At 43.5% G+C, this 20,412-nt stretch overlaps 1 protein-coding gene across 1 annotated transcript; it reads right to left on the minus strand.

Annotated features, from left to right (window-relative positions):
• Window positions 1-419: 419 nt before the first annotated feature.
• LOC126543425 (trypsin-like) lies at window positions 420-18,256 on the minus strand. The gene is made up of 8 exons (XM_055078425.2): window positions 18,101-18,256; window positions 14,895-14,922; window positions 14,265-14,341; window positions 11,875-11,990; window positions 10,942-11,080; window positions 6,885-6,999; window positions 2,749-2,900; window positions 420-1,190 (listed from the first exon to the last, which is right to left on the minus strand). The coding sequence occupies exons 1-8, from the start codon at window positions 18,170-18,172 to the stop codon at window positions 960-962; spliced, it is 930 nt and encodes a 309-aa protein (XP_054934400.2). The 5' UTR covers window positions 18,173-18,256; the 3' UTR covers window positions 420-959.
• Window positions 18,257-20,412: the final 2,156 nt, after the last annotated feature.

The raw sequence follows: 20,412 nt of genomic DNA on the forward strand, positions 1-20,412 counted from the left end.
AACCAATTAAAACAGCATGTTTCTCCGAGGCTTTCGCGATTGACGTTAGGCACTGTGAATCTTCATATAACGCACACAGCATTTAGAAGTGAAATTTCACTGTAATATGAAGAAGAGACGCTGCTCTCTAAATTAATCAAAGAAAACTTAATCAGGCTTTTCGTGGTGTTGGCCCCCGTGAGAGGTAGATATCATGAAAAGTTCCGCAACGGGTCTCGTATCGAGTTGGGCGATTGCATGTGGCTGCATCGTCGGTATCGAAAGTCAATAGGAGAACAGCCGGCTGCGGAGCCCCTAATTTGCTTTTGAACGTAATTATAAAAAGTTGTAGAATAAATGAACAATTTCTTCACGCAGTTTCTTTCAACCAGTATCCCGTATTTTTCTTTATTTTGATGTCACGTTTCACAATCACAACGATGGAGGTCAGGTAGAAAGGGCATAAACTGACAAAAAAATTTAGGCATCTCGTCGGTGGTTTTTAGTTCACAATAAGTTTATTATTCGTTCATAGAAATGCATTCATGGCCTACTGCATTTTTATGTAACTGTAAGGGAAAGATGTTGTGGAGCATGTAGAAGTGCTGGGGTAGAGCGAAAGAATGGTACCCGATCTAGTGCAGCGTACTCAAAGGTCTGCGCAGATTTTTTGGCAGGGGAAAATATTATTGTAATAGTTCCGAAGGGTGTCAGAATTGCAGTTACAGCTTCGCTGTCTTTAATGTGTGAGCTGTTCCGATAGGTATGCATCTTCGAAGTAGCTTTCTTTTTTTATGTTGGGGTCAATATGGTTGCTTTATTGTCTGACGACTTACCGAAGACGGCGCGTCTGTGGGCAGGATACGAAGTTTTAGAATGAAGTTGTGCTAGACACGGTGTAAATCCTTGGTTTCACTCCAAGCGTAACAACAAACAAAGTGCACGAAAGAGAATGTTATCTTCAGGGATTGGCTATATCGTCAGCCTAGCGAAATCACATATTGCAATAACATTTCCATCACCGTTGGCAGCCGCCAGCGAGGACGCCTTGAGCTCCGCATCACCTGCCGTATCCAGCTTACGTAGTTATCGACACGTGCGTATATACCCGGCTCATTAGACCTGCCACATCCCCTGCCATAAGAGACGATGCCGACTTGCACTGATCGTCTGTTCATCGACATCACTGTAAGGGGGCCGCCCGAGTCGCCCTGGAAGGTGATATACAACCAATCAATCAACAAATCAATCAATCAATTAATCAAGCAATTACTCTTTATTATTGCGTGCGCCCTTCAACAAGTGCCGGGCCTGAGCACAGGCTGATATACAAAAAAGAAAAGAGGTGTACTGCTACAAGCAAATGTTATGGGATAAAACATCGGATGAAAACAGGATGAAAAGAAGGCATGTTGCAAGCTTCGGTGTCACGTACTTTGAGAATCACAATTCATTACAGCATTGTTCCGTGGCTAGTCAGATTCTTCCAGATCCAAAAGTTGGTATGTCTCGTGGGGACAGCCCGTTTCAATTTCTGAATTAGTCTTAGCCCGTCTGAATTATTCGTAGAAAAGATCAGGAATAAAAATTTTTTGACAGCGAATCTGTACATGGGTAGCCGATTTGTCCGTCCGTCCGTCTCTCGGCTGCCTGTACGCCTTAAGAATCCTGCGGCGCAACCCCATGCGCATGCCATGCGTCATACGTACTCCAGAGGGGTAGGTAGCTTTCGATCAGCAACGCCCCGAGCAGAAATGGGAACGAGCTCGTCTACTCCGTGTCGGTGCTACAGCCCGAGCACAAGAACAAGCTCGTGCAGCCGAGCGAAAGCAGCAACAGAGTACCGAGGATCCGGCAGCCTACCAAGGTGTCGTTTAATGAACTGTCGGGATTAAACCAGTGATGAACACTGGGGCCGCAAGTTTCAGCTTCGCTGGTTAACCATCTGTGCGGAATGCTTGGGCAGTGACTTTTAATAAGTGTCTGGTTAAAATGTACGTCATGCCGCCCCACTGTCACCACCGTTGAGCTGTACATTAAGAACAAAATGGCTATAATAAATGTTACATTAAGTCGTTGTATATATATATATATATATATATATATATATATATATATATATATATATATATGCGTGCGTGTGCGTGTGTGTGTGTGTGTGTGTGTGTGTGTGTGTGTGTGTGTGTGTGTGTGTGTGTGTGTGTGTTTGTGTGTGCATGCGTGCGTGTAGAAGTAAAATGAAAGCGAATGAAAAAGTGTCCGCAGGTGCTATGCGAAGACACGCCTTCGCATTAGGATTCTGGTACTCTACCGAATTGAGCCTCCTTATATCTCTATCAAATCGGAGCTCGGGAGTGTTTGTCAACGCCTACACTCACCGCCTTGACAGCTGTCTGAACATCCTTTCGTGGCAAGGCGTCACATGATACTTAGAAGAAGGCACGTGACAGGCAAAAAAAAAAAGCCTAGTATCCTACCTGAAGGCATCAGAGATGCTGGAATCAATATCCTCGCTATGTATAGAACGGAAAATAAGGGATACAGAGGGTCACAATCATACGAAGCCAACAGACGATGACAGCGGGAAACGCACAAGGCGAATTGCTTGTTTTATGCCCTGTTCTTTCCTTGTCATTGCTTGTGTGTCATTGCCTGTATGAAACTTTGTTGTTGTTAGAGCGGAATGTCTTCATGTGGTTATTGAAGAGTCATAGCTCAAATAACATAGTACCTACTTCTGTCAGTTTTAGCAAAACTGGTATAACTTACTTGACAGCTGCCTTTGCCAGGCATCATGGCGCACAATATATTGTCCTTTTTCAGAGCTTCTGTCTGTTCAGGTAATTCCAAGAACAACTTGCACTCTTCAATTGACAGGATCCTTTTAAATACGTACATTAAGACATGGGATGCAGTGCCATCTAGAGAAACAAAAGATGGGCTAATAAAACGCAAGGGTGACCATTCATGCAATAAAAAGAACAGAAATACCTCATTCAAATGCTGTTCACCATATAAAAATGCACCTAAAAATAATTGCTTAGTGTTTTCTCTAACTACGTCCAAAATTCGAATGATATGACGTTTTATCTGACTGAGCCGGTATTGAGTGTCGCATTCTGGTGTCGCCTTGACATCGAAGTTCACAGGTATTATCGGTCCGCGCATTCTCAGAAGTGACAATAAATTCTCGTTGATATGAAACCAGTGAGGCAGTACTTTCGGGAAGCTTTGTTGGTGCTTTTTATTTCAAATTATATGAGAAAAACGTGCTTAAGGGGAAGCTTTAGCTCGGGCCCAACTCTGACGCGGCCTATTCATATACTTGTAAAACGCAAAAACGCTTTTCCGATGTAACCCCTGAACCGATTTTTATTACATTTGTTTCATGCGAGAGAGAAAGTTATATTCTAGTTACTGTAGGAAGTGAAATTTCGATTTAGGGGCTGATTTTTGTGAGAAGGATTTTCAAAACTTCTATAGTTCGAAAAAAATAGACGGACAACGTTTATGAATTCACAGCTCTGCTTCAAAAACAGATATTGCGGTTCTGTAAACTGCATCCATTATATCATTCAAAGCGGATAAATTCAATATGTCAATTTATATCTTATCTTAATTCGTTACGTTTTGCACAAGATATAACAATTGCAAAAGCTTCATTTTCAAAATACTGAATTTTTTTCAGATTCATGTGCAATATATCAATTTTGTCTGATTCAGATCTACTATCAGATGCAATTCACAGAATGGCGATATCATTTTTCTTTGCTGAGTTAGAAAGTAGTAAACATGATAGTTTCGTGGTCTGAAAATGTTTGATTTTTGCCAACTTGAAATAAAAAAAAATTGAAGATCTAAATGAAAAATTGGAAACCAACAGTCACTAGATTTTACGTTTTTCTTTTATATGCAACAAACCTCGTGAAATTTGGTGCCGTGATTGCCGAGAAAAGCGAATTCTCCTTTTACATGTATTCAGATAGGAGCACCCGAGCTAAAGCTTCCTGTTTACGTACACAGTAAGGATACAGTTTACCTACAGGAAACAGTTTACCTAAACGGTAATAAATTAAACTGTTTAATCCGCGCTATCACAACCCCAACGGTTGCCTGCTACCTTGCTCAGCGCGAGGCTTGGATCACCACTCTTGAATTAGGCCCTAGCTAAACGCTAAGCGTCATACCTAAATACGAGATGGCAGTTGCGAGCATAAACAAATACACCAGCGTTGACAATGATATGGAGACCTACATGTACTGTTCAATCGAAATTATAAATATTGAAGCTGGCCCCCGAGGTGCCTCCAAAGGATGACACTTATAATGAGGACATTGTTCACTCGCCACAAGTGCAAGCTTCGCACATAGCATAACATATAACACCTTGGATGTTTTCGTGCATTGTTTAGAGTGAAGCTTTTTTCGTGTACTATTAAGGACATGATTGACGATTGTTGCCACTTGGTGCTATTGCTACCTCGCAAAATTGTTCAGGCACTGGCCCAACATTCACATAACGAATCGAGTCGCACATCGCTATCAATGAGAGTCTGTACTTCCCCTAACGCTGCAGCGGCCGTCGGCTTTGTAGGTAAATTTCCTCACAGAAACAAAAACAGGCCTTTAATCACATAATTGCTTCAAAATATCTGCGCTATCTATGAGTTATTTCCTGGGTAATAGGTATAGGATTCCCGACGAAGGAGGGTACTATACAATACCTGCAGGACAGCTTTGCGTCCTGCGTTTGTGTCCGCATTTTTCCTACCCATCACTTTATATCATTTTATCATTTATTCATGTATGCCTCAGCTTCCCTAACTTTATGGAATTTCGAACGCATGTCGTGAAAAGGCTGGTGCCCGTTCATAGATGCGGCACTCGAACATGTGCACTTCAGTCATGTGGCAGCCAACAAGGGAATTCAGTTTTTCGTCAGTGTCACAGAAGCTATATTAATACTTCTTTTCCTCTGTTTTTGTATGTGATGTTAAACCTGACACTGAGTGTTGCCCATTGAGTGCTATTGCGAGATAGAGCAGCACAGCTATGGAATTTCGGAGTGCTGATGCACTTCTTTTGCAGTGGGCGGTTGATGCCCGTTGGTTTCGTTCGCGAAATTACTGCAGTGTTCGATCAGGTGGTTATTCATGCAGTGATTTGTTAGCTTGCCATTCACTCTTTACACTTTCACAGAACAGCGAATTTCTATAAACTGCCCCTGTTTGACAAGAAAAATTGTGCTTTAATGTTCACAGTGGAACTGAGTTGCTATACTTAGCATGGCTCACTTAAATCGAGCCATCTGGACAACCTTGAGAGAGCAGAAAATGCGACCTTAAAATTTGGTAATCGTGCTACCTTTGTTTGAGGCCATTTGAATGAACGTAATTACAGCTAGCATTTCGTCTTTGGCTGTTTGCGTAGCTGCTGGCAAAAAAAAATTGTTTCTCTATTCATCTTAGTTCTGCCTCTGCCGTTGAAACTAACATAGGGTCATGGTAGCCAGATGACTTCAGGCGACCAGCTTGCTCTGACAAAAACAACTGTGTAAAGTGAAGGCATGATTTTTTTTTGGAATAAGTCTAAAACACGTCGGTCATGCTCCTTATGACGAACCAAGAGCGAGCCGGCCCATGAGGCATAATCGGCTTACTTCACCATGGATCCTGGCACGTTATGGAAAGTGGGAATCAATTTTCAAAGCTAAACTTTCCAGCCTGCACGGCAATCAGTTGTTGTCATCCCTGAAATCAGAAATCCATAAATATAGAACAGCACTACGGGCTGTCACCAACTTGCAGTTCAGTATGTCATCTCGTTCCACCCGCCATGATGCACATTGGCACGTTCCGACAGCGTCCCCACCACGGTCTTCAATTGCTGAAGAACAACCTGCCAAGAACACTAAACAAATATGAACTGACCGAAGAGCAGCTGCATGTTCTAACGATGAAAAATTACTTGAAATTATTCACTAACACATACTGTATGGTCTGACTGTATTTGAACGGAAGTATTGTTCGTTGTTTGTTGCTTGTTTCCCTATTTATATTCTTTCAAATATAAACTTGGTGCTCTTTGCTATTCTTTCCATTTGATATATGTGCCGTGCTTCCTAATGGTCGTGTTTGGTGCTCTGTTGTGGGGGGAGAGGGGACCAGTCAAGTTGCCTTTGACGCAGCTTTTATTCCATATTCCTCACAATACCTCGCATATAGCCTATACTTGTTGTAGGAAAGAAGCTCAAGCTCAAACTTCTAACTCCAAGTGGATCCATTCACTGGAAGTTCGGGGTTTACCTGCAATGGTTGTAAGATCGCCTGAAAATTTGTCCAGGTAAAATCTACATCAAATTGTAAGTCGGACGTGCTTTTACCAAATAAATACTGAAACGTCATCCACAAACATGTGAATCTGAAAGATATTGTATCCTTCAAATCTATTGGGGAGGCGTGTGTCATAATAATTAAATTAGAACAGAGGTAAGCAGGTTTGAATAAAGCCACTTTGCCGCAGATAGAAGCGGGCGTCATAGTCTACGTAAGTGGAACATAAGTAAAATAGAAAAGAACTCCAGAATTCTCGAAACCAGTCACGTATACACACACGCGCACGCGCGCGCGCGTTCACGCACATAAAGAAGGAGCTCATTCACCTAAGAAAAAGTATATTTCATTGCTTAAATTCTTTCGTGGCACGGCTTTTGTCATGTAAAAGGCACTCTTCCACTTTGACGAAGGCCACACCCCAACCGAAACGTTGGTTAGTAACTGTGATTTTTTTCGTAGGTGTGCCCTTTACTTCTGAAGTTATATGCATGTGCAAGGTATTTTGTATCTTCACGAGGGTGTCGGAGCTTCGTACACATGAAATAGTGTAGTTCCTTTAGCATTACTTGCTTTCTGCTGTAAGGCCCCAGCCAGAAACCATGCCTCGTTGTCCGTCCAGGTGCATCCGTTTATAAGGCAGGCAAACTGGCCTCACATAGTCGTCAAAACAGAGCGGTTTCTCCACCTATTGACGACAGCGTTTAAACAACAGTACATGTTAAAGTGCGTGGCAGTAATGCAAATGTAAACTAAAACCACATTTCTCGTTATTAATTAGAGCAAATAAAATAAACTTGCAGTCTTTACACTGAGCAAGTCCGATTTGGTGCAACATTTGTTTTTGCGTTCAACCGGTTGCATTTTATTTTCTGAACAGTGCACAGCTGGAACAAGTATCATTGACACTGCAAGAACTGCTTCCTTTGTTGCTTGCCTCGTCAGACTAAAATCAATCTTTACCAGTGAGTTTTCAACATTTGTGAAATTCATTCGTTTCTTGCAACCAATCTTGCGCGGATTACTGATGTTCCGTGATGTACAGATGTTGTGATTCTGAGCACTTATGAGGTGACAAATTTGGTATGAGTGAATTCTCTGCTCATTGCCGTTTAAACAGTCCGCTAATGAAAGCCACTGCACTGAGAACATCAGTGAAACATTGTTATTTCTTGTATACTATCAACAGTTCATCATCATCATCAGCCTAGTTACGCCCACTGCAGGGCAAAGGCCTCTCCCATACTTCTCCAACTACCCCGGTCATGTACTAATTGTGGCCATGTTGTCCCTGCAAACGTCTTAATGTCATTCGCCCACCTAACTTTCTGCCGCCCCCTACTACGCCTCCCTTCCATTGGAATCCAGTCCGTAACCCTTAATGACCATCGGTTATCTTCCCTCCTCATTAAATGTCCGGCCCATGCCCATTTCTTTTTTTTGATTTCAACTAAGATGTTATTTACCCGCGTTTGTTCCCTCACCCAATCTGCTCTTTTCTTATCCCTTAACGTTACACCTATCATTCTTCTTTCCATAGCTGGTTGCGTCGTCCTCAATTTCAGCAGAACCCTTTTCGTAAGCCTCCAGGTTTCTGCCCCGTAGGTGAGTACTGGTAAGACACAGCTGTTATACACTTTCCTCTTGAGGGATAGTGGCAACCTGCTGTTCATGATTTGAGAATGCCTGCCGAACGCACCCCAGCCCATTCTTATTCTTCTGGTTATTTCAGCCTCATGATCCGGATCCGTGGTCACTACCTGCCCTAAGTAGATGTATTCCCTTACCACTTCCAGTGCCTCGCTACCTATCGTAAACTGCTGTTCTCTTCCGAGACTGTTAAACATTACTTTAGTTTTCTGTAGATTAATTTTCAGACCCACCCTTCTGCTTTCCCTCTCCAGGTCAGTGAGCATGCATTGCAATTGGTCTCCTGAGTTACTAAGCAAGGCAATATCATCAGCGAATCGCAAGTTGCTAAGGTATTCTCCATCAACTTTTATCCCCAATTCTTCCCACTCCAGGTCTCTGAATACCTCCTGTAAACATGCTGTGAATAGCATTGGAGATATCGTATCTCCCTGTCTGACGCCCTTCTTTATTGGGATTTTGTTGCTTTTTATTGTGGAGGATTACGGTGGCTGTGGAACCGCTATAGATATCTTCCAGTATCTTTACATATGGCTCATCTACACCCTGATTCCGTAGTGCCTTCATGACTGCTGAGGTTTCGACTGAATCAAATGCTTTTTCGTAATCAATGAAGGCTATATATAAGGGTTGGTTATATTCCGCACATTTCTCTATCACCTGATTGATAGTGTAAATATGGTCTATTGTTGAGTAGCCTTTACGGAATCCTGCCTGGTCCTTTGGTTGACAGAAATCTAAGGTATTCCTGATTCTATTTACGATTACCTTTGTAGGCAACGGACAGTAAGCTGATCGGTCTATAATTTTTCAAGTCTTTGGCGTCCCCTTTCTCATAGATTAGGATTATGTTAGCGTTCTTCCATGATTTCGGTACGCTCCAGGCCATGAGGCATTGTGTATATAGGACGGCCAATCTTTTTAGGACAGTGTTCCCACCATCCTTCAACAAATCTGCTGTTACCTGATCCTCCCCAGCTGCCTTCCCCCTTTGCATAGCTCCCAAGGCGTTCTTTACCTCTTCCGGCGTTACTTTTGGGATTTCAAGTTCCTCTAGCCTATTCTCTCTCACCTTATCGTCGTGCCTGTTACTGGTACTGTATAAATCTCTATAAAACTCTTCAGCCACTTGAACTATCTCATCCATATTAGTAACGATATTGCCGGATTTGTCTCTTAATGCACACATCTGATTCTTGCCTATTCCTAGTTCCTTCTTCACTGCTTTTAGGCTTCCTCCGTTCCTGAGAAACTGTTCAATTCTATCCATATTATAGTTCCTTATGTCCGCTGTCTTACGCTTGTTGATTAACTTAGAAACTTCTGCCAGTTCTATTCTAGCTGTAGGGTTAGAGGCTTTCATACATTGGTGTTTCTTGATCAGATCTTTCGTCTCCTGCGATAGCTTACTGGTTTTCTGTTTAACGGCGTTACCACCGACTTCTATTGCGCACTCCTTAATGATGCCCATAAGATTGTCGTTCATTGCTTCAACACTGTGGTCCTCTTCCTGGGTTAAAGCCGAATACCTGTTCTGTAGCTTGATCCGGAATTCCTTTAGTTTCCCTCGTACCGCTAACTCATTGATTGGCTTCTTATGTACCAGTTTCTTCCGTTCCCTCCTCAAGTCAAGGCTAATTCGAGTTCTTACCATCCTATGGTCACTGCAGCGCACCTTGCCGAGCACGTCTACATCTTGTATGATGCCAGGGTTCGCGCAGAGTATGAAGTCGATTTCATTTCTAGTCTCACCATTCGGGCTCCTCCACGTCCACTTTCGGCCAACCCGCTTGCGGAAAAAGGTATTCATTATCCGCATATTATTCTGTTCTGCAAACTCTACTAATAACTCTCCTCTGCTATTCCTAGAGCCTATGCCATATTCCCCCACTGACTTGTCTGCGGCCTGCTTCTTGCCTACCCTGGCATTGAGATCGCCCATCAGTATACTGTATGTTGTTTTGACTTTACCAATCGCCGATTCCACGTCTTCATGGAAGCTTTCAACTTCCTAGTCATCATGACTAGATGTAGGGGCGTAGACCTGCACAACCTTCATTTCGTACCTCCTATTAAGTTTCACAACAAGACATGCCACCCTCTCGTTAATGCTATAGAATTCCTGTATGTTACCAGCTATGTTCTTATTAATCAGGAATCCGACTCCTAGTTCTCGTCTCTCTGCTAAGCCCCGGTAGCACAGGACGTGCCCGCTTTTTAGCACTGTATATGCTTCTTTTGGCCTCCTAACTTCACTGAGCCCTATTATATCCCATTTACTGCCCTCTAATTCCTCCAATAGCACTGCTAGACTCGCCTCACTAGATAACGTTCTAGCGTTAAACGTTGCCAGGTTCATATTCCAATGGCAGCTTGTCCGGAGCCAGGGATTCTTAGCACCCTCTGCAGCGTCGCAGGTCTGACCGCCGCCGTGGTCAGTTGCTTCGCAGCTGCTGGGGACTGAGGGCCGGGGTTTGATTGTTGTGTTCATATAGGAGGTTGTGGCCAAGTACTGCACCAGGGTGGCCAATCGTGCTCTGGTGAGATAGTGCGTTACCGGTTCTGGTCACCGGGATCAGGCCGCACTCCAGGCCTGTTAAATAATTCTAAATATCCTACATGCAAGCACCATAGGTACAAGACAGTATAAAGATGTATAATCTTCAGACGTATGGATAGGCGTCAATACGCATTGGAAGTATCCTCTACAACATTCAAATGTCATACAGTTGCGCGAAAGCGCATTCATGTTCCTTATAAGGGCTTATGATCGAAAATACTCACAACATCATGTAGCACATTAAGTGTTGTTCATGTAGTGCACCAAAGTGCATGCTTTCTTTAAATCAAAGATTCTCTAAGCAAGCTTTGAGATTAACCAGGTGGTGTAACATTCACGTACACTACCGCTTGCGATTAGATATTCAAGCTAACTTTGAACCCTTCTTTCTAGATGATGGTTGTTTTAGCAACAACTTACTTTGATGAGGGCGATATCATTCCGTAACGTCGTCCACTGAAACATTGGATGATGGATCATATCTTCAACCCACACGTACGGGCCCTGACCAGCTTCCGTGGTGTTGTAAAAGGCCCGCGCAAAAATAGGACGAGCGTTCCTAAACAAAAGAAACTTTATTGTCAGGAAGTCCTCTCCAGGCGCTCGTGAAATGCAGATCGCGCCTTTTTGTTTGTTTTCAAGCATATTTTACTAACCCAAACATGGGAAAGGTTAGGCGCCTTAGTTAGGTAAGACATTCAGTAAAAAAAAAAAGACGGACAATTACGATACTACCTAATGGGAAATTTGAGCGCAGCTGTACACGTCTTTGCATTTTGTGATATTTGAGGCAAATAATTTGAGAGAGACGCGTAGCAGAGTCAGCAATAGCCGAAAATCTGATCTACAGGTCAAGCGCGTCAGCTTTTATGCATGACTCGTCGAAGGTTCTAGGGTAATCGCTGGTACCCTTGGCTTCCAGAAAGTACCATTCGCGTCACGCATACAATCAGATATGAAAACAATCGCCAATCATGACAATCGAAAGAGGCGCGAACGAGACCAAACCAAGCAAAGCAAACAAGCGCGAGCGAGAGCTGACGCGACCAGACGATAGCATCAAACGAGTGGTCCGGCTAAGATCAGATACGAACACGCATAGAGCGGTCGGGCGGGTACGCACGGAACCAGTTCCACACGCGCACGTCAATCGGGGAGCCGCGCTCACTGCCACTCCGCGTTAGCTCTTTCATCTTTCGTTGTTGTGCTCGTTCGCTCGGTTACGCCACTGCCGACGGTCGCCGAATGATTGGGCCATTAAGATCTGTAAGTGAGCATCACTAGTTCACTGCCTTTTAAGCCAAATGCACACAATCATAACCCAAACGGGCATTCTCCGCGGGCACGACTTACACGTAATGAACACAATGCGCAGCAGTCAGTATGAAGCTTGGGGATATGATGCTGCCACCGCAAGACATGCTGACGAAGGCTGTGACATTCCATCGGTAGGTCACTTCTAGTTGCACCTAAGAGACAGAGTTGTGACTCATCACTAGTTATGCTTTGAGCAACGGGTAACGTGCAGCTTTAGTTACAGATCTTCATAGAAGTCACCATCATATACATGCAGCTTTAAAGTCGCGCTTTGAATAACACTAAACAGCAAAGCTCACACAATGGATTCAACGACGCATTTAATGAGTTCGAGAATGGAGAGATGTAGTTTGTTGCCAACTGCTTTTATGTGATAGTTATTTTTAGGAAATGACAGTGGCTGGCGTTTTTTGACGATAAGCCATATTCATAATTCAACGGAATATCGACTGCAGAAAGGACATCCCATTTAAATGAAATAGTACAGGTTTGAATTACCTGTATTGTCTTATAGGTATTGGGATACTGCAATTAGCGAACACAGTCAAATTGATTATTCGAGTAAAACAAGATTTGAATATTACATCAAATTTCAGGAACTTCCTTATTTGTAAGGAAAGTAAAAAAAAGAAGGCTTGCGTGTAGTCTGTTGTGCAATAGAGAATTAGTACAGATGCATAAATACAAACTGCACGACAAGGCGGCAAGCAAGGAAAGAAGGGGGAACACGAGCACAGTGTACAATTATTTGCTACAGTAATGTCGACGTCCTTAACAGCTCGACGTCCGGTCTCCCGCGGATCTCGAAAATGAGAAACAGCTGCTTTAAATTTTCCCGCACGCCATGGCAGTGATGGAATTGTAGCAAGCAAGCAGCGCGCCTACTACACTCAGTCAGCGATCTGCTTAATGAATGGAAGAAAGGTATAATGATACCGCACTGTAGACCCCCCGTCAGCAAAAGTACACGCACTAGGCGGGCCACGGGAGCGCATGCCAAATTGCATGAACGCACCACCTTCCGACGCGGTGCAGGCTGTCGAGAGTGGTCCTTTAGCCCTGATGCGCATGCGCATCCCAACATTGCTGACGGCCTGTCGTGTTGCTCCCCTTGTCGACATACGCTTAGTCTTCACTAAAGGCTCAACGGGCAGCCTGTGCCGCATCCTCTGATTTGTCGTATCTGCGCCGCAGTTTCGCCATAGAGTAACATCGTTTCACCGAGTGGTCGCGACAGAGTTGGCCCGCGCATCTTTCGTGCATTACATTTCTTCGCATAACGCGAGGCCTACCGACTTATCTCGCACCTTTTGAAGACTCGGCTAGGATGTGTTCTTCTTCCAGCGGCGTTGTGTAATCGAAAGCGCTTCCAATAATCGATGCCGACGTGCTGCTCCGACTTTTAATGCTTATGGTGTCAATCCACTGCTGCAATACTGTGGCGCGACAAAGGACGCCGATGGAGAACCTGTGGTTGAATAAGCGGCACAAATATTAGAAGCGCTTCCGATAGCATGGGGCCACAGGGTCAGAGAACAAAGCAAGGCATTCTGCACGAGCCATCGATAGGCGCCAGAGCAGGCACTAGGCTGCAACCGAAGACATGCGATGCACGATAGACCAGCAACTGACCACATTTATACAGTGAAACAGCTGAACAAATGTGCCGGAGCGCAGTAAGTGACACAGGTGGCTGCCTGTTGGATGTTCAGTTGACGAGCAGTGTAGCCCGTTAAGAAAAGCTGCAGCACATGACGGCAAATATGATGGGACGCCCCTGATGATGGGATGATGGGACCCATTGCTAGAGCACTCGCCTCAACAGCAGGTACCAGGCTGGAAGACGGCGCGTCAATGCAGTGTGGCACGTGCTCCGATAGACCGTACAATTTTGCTGAAGGGTTTGCGGTTATTTAGGGAAATGCAGACGTGGACACGCTGGCGGAATTATTGAGTGGCCTTAATGAAGACAAATGAGTAAGGTGCCTAGCAGCGAGGCATTACTCATGAATGGCTTAAATTTATTCAGTAAAGTTTATCTCATTTCACTTGCTCAGCAGCCAACAGTTCTGTGTGGCAATCGCGTTTCGAAACAGACTTTATAATGTTTCGAAACAGACTTTATTTCATAAGATCACAGTATTCGAGCAGTCCAATGAGTGACTTGTCTTTTATTATAAAAGAAAAAAATATTCGGCAATCTTAAACAGTAAGGTATCCAATAGAATTCGAGGGGCTAATCAATTTATCTTGAATGTTTTCAAAATTCGCACACTCCCACTTCTGATCCCAACTGTTTTCCGTCATTTGAATAATAAAGCTGGCACGTGAATTTACAGGGAGTAGTGCACGAAACACCATATAGCCTTTCGTGGCTGATTTTGACGACACGTTCAGCGTTAATTTCCTTAGTTACGCCAACTTACCATCCAGGGAATTTGTGTCCTCTCAATTTTTGTACCGCCAATTATCCTGGCAACCACGGGCTCAGATACTCCGCACCCTGGAAAATAACGCAATGATCGGGTGAATAATTTTATTACTCGGTAAACAGAATTTTCTAGGCACAATAGAGCTCCAGAAGAGCACAGGCATCCTCAAAGAGGTCCTCAGAACACCTTTGTAGTGTAATGGCACATCGTTCGACTGGCTTTGATAATGGCACAAAATACGTTTTCCAATTCACTTGGTATATACCATACCATTTAAAAAATTCAAAGCATCCTAATATAAAGAAATGATACTGTTTTTGTTAGTTTGCCTAATGCTGAAATAGTCAAGAAATTAAAGTAATTATGAAACTTAGAAATAACTTCTCATTAGAAACATTAGGTTTAGAGTAGTCGGTATTTGTAGGATCTCCGTTCATTCTGCGCTTCACTGCCGTTAACATCTCATCTTGTGTTGCCGCATACCAAGGTAACGCCAACACTTAACCCAACAACATTGGCTAATTGGTACTTTCTCACTGGCATACAGCTGAGAGATGCAAGGAAAATAATGTCATACAGTCCCTACATAACTCCGCACGGAAAATGACAAACGCTTAAACTTACCGGGGCTATTGATCTTATTGCAGACGACCTGTGAAAAAAGGAATTACGGATATTCAATCAGCCTATGTGCAGACTCCTTGCGACCCTCGACACACAGTTGATAGCTTCTTGTACAGTGATGAAGAGGAAACATATATTGTACCCGAGCCCCTTCTCCCGAGGATATACTAGATGTTTGGTTGGCTGGAAGAGGTGACAAGAAGCTGAAGTGGTGGTGCGACGGTCTTCTTCATTAGGGTTGATTTGCGTCTTGTGGTGTTTTGACACTTGCAGTGTGGGCTTCCTTGGAATGCCGTCGTATTGTAAGGTTTTGCGAGGTATGCTAGGAGCCCAAGGACCGTAGCAAGTTCTGATAACGCGGCCACATTGGCTAGTATTGCGTACATCATGCATTCTTCAAGTGCGCGGGGTGCTTACATGGTGGCGTCTTAAGGATTCATGGGCGTCTCGAAAGACAAGGAAATCCCACTGTGTATGGTATGTATTGTGCCATAGCTCCAATATGTGCCTATTAGATAGATTTGTTTCATTTACGGTTGCGTGCTGGGTAACGTTGTTCGTGTGCAGGCAGTATGTTTGGATTTTGGCATCATTCTGCAGTGGCCTTGCGTATGCTGGAGTTAGATGTCGGAGAGCGAATTGCATTCGTGTCAATGCTCTGAACTTGGGAAAACGATGTATTTTTGCTCCAATAGTGAAGTAACAAGCGTCCCGTGTTAAGGCTATGCTTCAGCTCTGTAGCTCCGTAAAGCTGCTCTGTAGGTTTTAATTGTTTCGTCAGCTGTTGCCAATGTCTCGAAATAATTGCTGAGGTAGATCCTCTGCTTTTTATTAGCTTCGATGTTAGAGTAGCTGCTTCTTCTTACAGAGTGATTAGGGGCTCAGTATTATTTACTTTCTATTAGTGGTGAGTATCGTGAAATGAGTTTCCACGGTATCGAATCCCGGTCATGGCGGCCACATTTCGATGGGAGAAAAATGCGGAAGCACCCGTGTACTTAGATTTACGTGCACGTGAAAGAACCCCAGGCAGTAAAAATTACCACGGAGCACCCCACTATGGCGTGCGTTACAATCAAATCGTGGTTTTGGCACGTAATCTATTTTTTTAATTAGTTTTCCCGTGAGTAATGATTACCACGGTGTTCGACTATCCTATGCAAATGAGGGTGTTGTTGTGTGTTGTGGGCCATGATTACTCCTGTTATTACAACCATTGAGGCTGTGGTTTTAGATGATAGGTCTGCTTGCAGGAATTCGCCGGGGTGGCACATTGTGCAGTGTATTGGGGGGGGGGGGGGGTCATTAACCCTGCATACTACTACGTAAGACATGGCTGTTTCCATGAGGTGGTGTTGTCCGTCTTGTGCCTGTCTTCGTTTTCATTCACGGTTTCTAACGCGTGTGCTAACAAGCGGTTTACGTGGGGACCTTGATGTTGCTATTTCGGGCAACTTTGGGCAACTTTCAACATTATTTCGCATTTTTCTATACCTGGGATGCTGGAAACATGGTAGAAAAAGCCAACAACGTTAGCTGGAAGTGCACCACAGCCCCGACAACAATCATTGTCAGTAGCAACTGCCGAGAGCATAACAGTGAAATCATGTACTAAAAGCGCCGATAGAGTGCTACATGCCGTGAAAAAGATAAAAAAAGAATAAAGGGAACAGCAGACGACAGTAAGAATAAAAATGTAGAAGGTAGGTCGGCAACAAACGAAATGCACATGAAAAAGAAGCTAATAGAAATGACGTCAGCGACAATATGTGGCATATTGTGCACCCCAAAAAAACGGACTAAAAAAACGGATCACATTAACGCAGTCATACCATATTATCAAAATTTATACAACAAAACAAAAACACAGGCATGTGTGTTACGGACTACGACCATCGCATCTCTGACATTTTTCGCTCCTGCATTTCATGCGCTGTTTAGTGAATGCTGTTTCCAAGTTCGAAGTTTCAGTGCATTTGGTCTTGAGAACGTCCGAGCGTGTATAAAAAATTTTGGCCTTGTTGGGTGTGTTTGGTTGGCCTTGTTGGCTGCGTCCACATAGAAGCCACCTGCTGTGGCTTCTGTGTGGACGGCTAAGTATTGATTGTTAAGGCTTACAAGTATATCAATTCGACGTAGGAGCTTCAAAGAGCTTCATCACGCTCGCCAGCAATGTTTGCAGTTTTCTGAACAGCAATAAATACGCAATGTTTGAACATAAAGGATGGGCGTGAAAAGCACGCTACAAAATTGTCTGAATATTTTAAACCAAATTTTGTAATCGAAAGTATATGCTTCATTTTAATGGAGAGTTGTCCCGGCAGTACATGCGCATATGCTTCCTTTCCATGCAACGAGTTCCTTTCATTAGTATTGCCTTCAACTTTTTAGTGCAAAAGTAAACTTCCGGTCTGCTAAGGTAGCCTTTATGCGCCCTCTGCTACGATACTACGTAAAACAATATCTCGTAATTCATGTTACACCCCTCTTCAAGGGCTCTAAATGGACTGTCTAGAATAGGGACAAGAATAAGAAGCTGCTGAATACTCCGGCATGCACCCGCAAAATACATGTCCGTTATAAACGGGAAAACTCTCGGTTCTCATATTTGGACACACCGCTGAAAAAAGAAACGATGTGAATAATTCCGCACATGTGCGTTCAATTCCATTGCTATGGTGAAAAATGCTAAAGGACCAGTGTCTGCACGCTTCCTGCGAACATATTGGACAAAGGAAAATAGCTTTGGCTATTCATCGCATACCAGCACACTAGATCCTACAAGCATGTCCAACACACTCTGCTTCAAAGCATCTGTGTTATGCATGTGGACATTTAGAAGTGTAGCATAGAGCCCGCTTATTGAGACTGGCATTTACATTGATAGGGCCTTCATGTGAGCACCCTCAAAAATTTTTAACGGTGAAATTGGGAGAAATAAAAACTCAGAAAGTCGAAATACGAATTTCTTGACTGAGTTTCGTACGAAGTGCACCAGGGACGCATCGCAATTTTAATTTGTCAGAAAACTCTGTAGTTTGCAGACACCTCTGTTGTATTTGAATTTTTACGGGTGAATCACACGAGAATTCTAGTCTATAACTCAAATGAAAAAAGTCGCCTGTAGGAGCAATACATGTCAAATGGAAATAATGCACAGTATTATCTTCCCAAATGCCAAAAAAGACAGAATTCTTGCAACTCACCATGCCTAAGTTGAATATTGCGAGAACATGTATAACAAATGCAACGTTTTTCCTTTCCTCGACTTCCGACATTTTCAAAGCATAACTGAATCAGACGTATGTGGGGCTTTGCCCTTAATTTTACTCTGAAAGGTACTTGCATTTCAGAAAAACTCACTCTCAGAAGTGGTTCAAGATTCGTACATCTACTTCTTTTCTAAAGTCTCCATCTGGGAATTCCTGAACAAGCTTCCTATATTGGCTTCGAGTGAAGGTCCAACCCCGTAGATAAACCCCAGTATAAAGAAGCTCCATGTATATGAATCATCTTAAGGTGTGTCGGGAGAAGTTAGGAGGGATTCATAGATGAAACATTTGCTTTACCGATGTTAGAGTGAGTGATTTATGGAGCCTAAACTTAGTAATGAAAACGTAAGCTGATCTCAAGGAAAAAGCTTTACTTGTCCGTCGACCGACAGCTCTTCCCGCTATCGTTTTTTTTATTGTTACTACGCGACAGCAATTCTCAGATTATATATATGCGAGGATGTCCAATAGCACGTTATGACAAGAATGGCCCTCAGATTTATTTAACTGAAGGCGAACCGAAGTATACAGAACGGGAATGGAGAAAAAAACCAAGGGCTTTTTGTAATAGTGATTCGAGCGCTAGAAACCTTTAAAATGCTGATGTTCCGGGAAATATTTCGTTAATGGAGCCTTTTAAACAAAATTTTCTTCTTCTTCTCAGTAATTTTGAGCAACAGCGAACGTCTTGCGTCATGTAATAGAAGAAAGACCATTTCGATGTGGCTTATCATCTGCATATTCCGAAGAAGCTTCAATAAGGAATTCTCTCAGAGGCTTTGAAATGCCTAAGAAATACTGTGACCATGCTTGGTGCGCAGACGCAACCACTCAGGTCTTGCTCCTTGAACATATTGTGGCTAATCAAACTATTTCTGCAGCTCTCACCGGATTAAGTGGCTGCTGTTGCCAAGTTTGGTTCAGTGCTTTAACAGTTCTAAAATTTTTGATTTCCTTTTTCTTCTATGCTCACGGTCACGTCGTTGCTCTTCGACGTTTACTGCTATAAGTATCTCGGTATCTCTGTAGCATAACGGCTACTTTTATTCAACGCTCGAAGTCACGCAAACAAAAATAAATTCAGGAAAATGTTCACAAATTTAGGTGCCTCAGAGAAGCATCCGATTATCAAACTAGTGACGCCAATGACGGATACATTGACAAAATAAAACAATCACGAAATGTGCATCATTCGGAATGGTGGGTACAGTGGCATTTACAATCTCAAATGTAGCCCTTCATATGGCCTCTTCATACTTGGATGGAAACTAATATAAGATGCACATGCCACTTTGAAATGAAAGTAAGAATACGAACCTCACCGAGAGAAAGTGCGAGTCGTGTAGAATGCTGCCTGCTTCATAAATATGTTCCAAGTGTACCGCCATCTGAATAAAATGAAGCATTGAAGGAACGATGACTTCCGCGCTGTGGTACGTAACTCGCAATTTCCAGAAGCTGCTGTGGAGCACTACGATTGTGCGGGCGGGAATGCTCCACAAACGTGCTTCTGTCTTAGAAGAAATGTGCCGTTAGAATCTTACTCTGCGAGTTAGAAAAATTGGTTTAACCAGACACTTCAGAGAGAGCATCCGAAGGTTTAAACATTCTGCCTTTCAGGGGTGAAATTAAGCCTAACTAAGGAAAATAGCCAGCCGAGCAAACTACGCTCCTAATGATCATCTTCTTGCACGTCCTGCTGGAGTTACCCGACCGGTTGCTTCAAATCGAAGGACTGCATCACACGCTATACGCGGATGATATTACAATCTGGACGACAACGGGCAGTGACGGAGCGATCGAGCAACGTTTACATCAGGCCATCCAATGCATGGAAAACTACCTCGTGGGCACGGGATTTGCCTGCTCGGCTGAAAAATTTGAACTGCTGCTATATAGACCAGTCAGAAAGGGGCGCCCATCTAAAGGCTACGACACCCCGAAAAAGGAAGAGATCCAATTAACGGCATCAAACGGCCTACTCATCCCGATGGTAGATAAGATCGGGGTATTAGGAATGATGGTTGAACACAAGGGCGGCAATGGCGAAGCACTTCGCAAGTTAACGGCAAAGGCCACCAGCACGATGTAGCTCATTCGACGCATCACCAACAAACACGCTGGCATGTGCGAAGGCAGTGTCATACGACTCATATAAGCCTTCGTCATTCCTCAAATAAAGTACACGGCAGCATTTCACAACTGCACGGTAGCGGAAAGAAACAAGCTCAATGCTCTCATCCGCA

This window comes from Dermacentor andersoni, chromosome 10 (assembly GCF_023375885.2).
Source record: "Dermacentor andersoni chromosome 10, qqDerAnde1_hic_scaffold, whole genome shotgun sequence".
NCBI classification, from domain to species: domain Eukaryota; kingdom Metazoa; phylum Arthropoda; class Arachnida; order Ixodida; family Ixodidae; genus Dermacentor; species Dermacentor andersoni.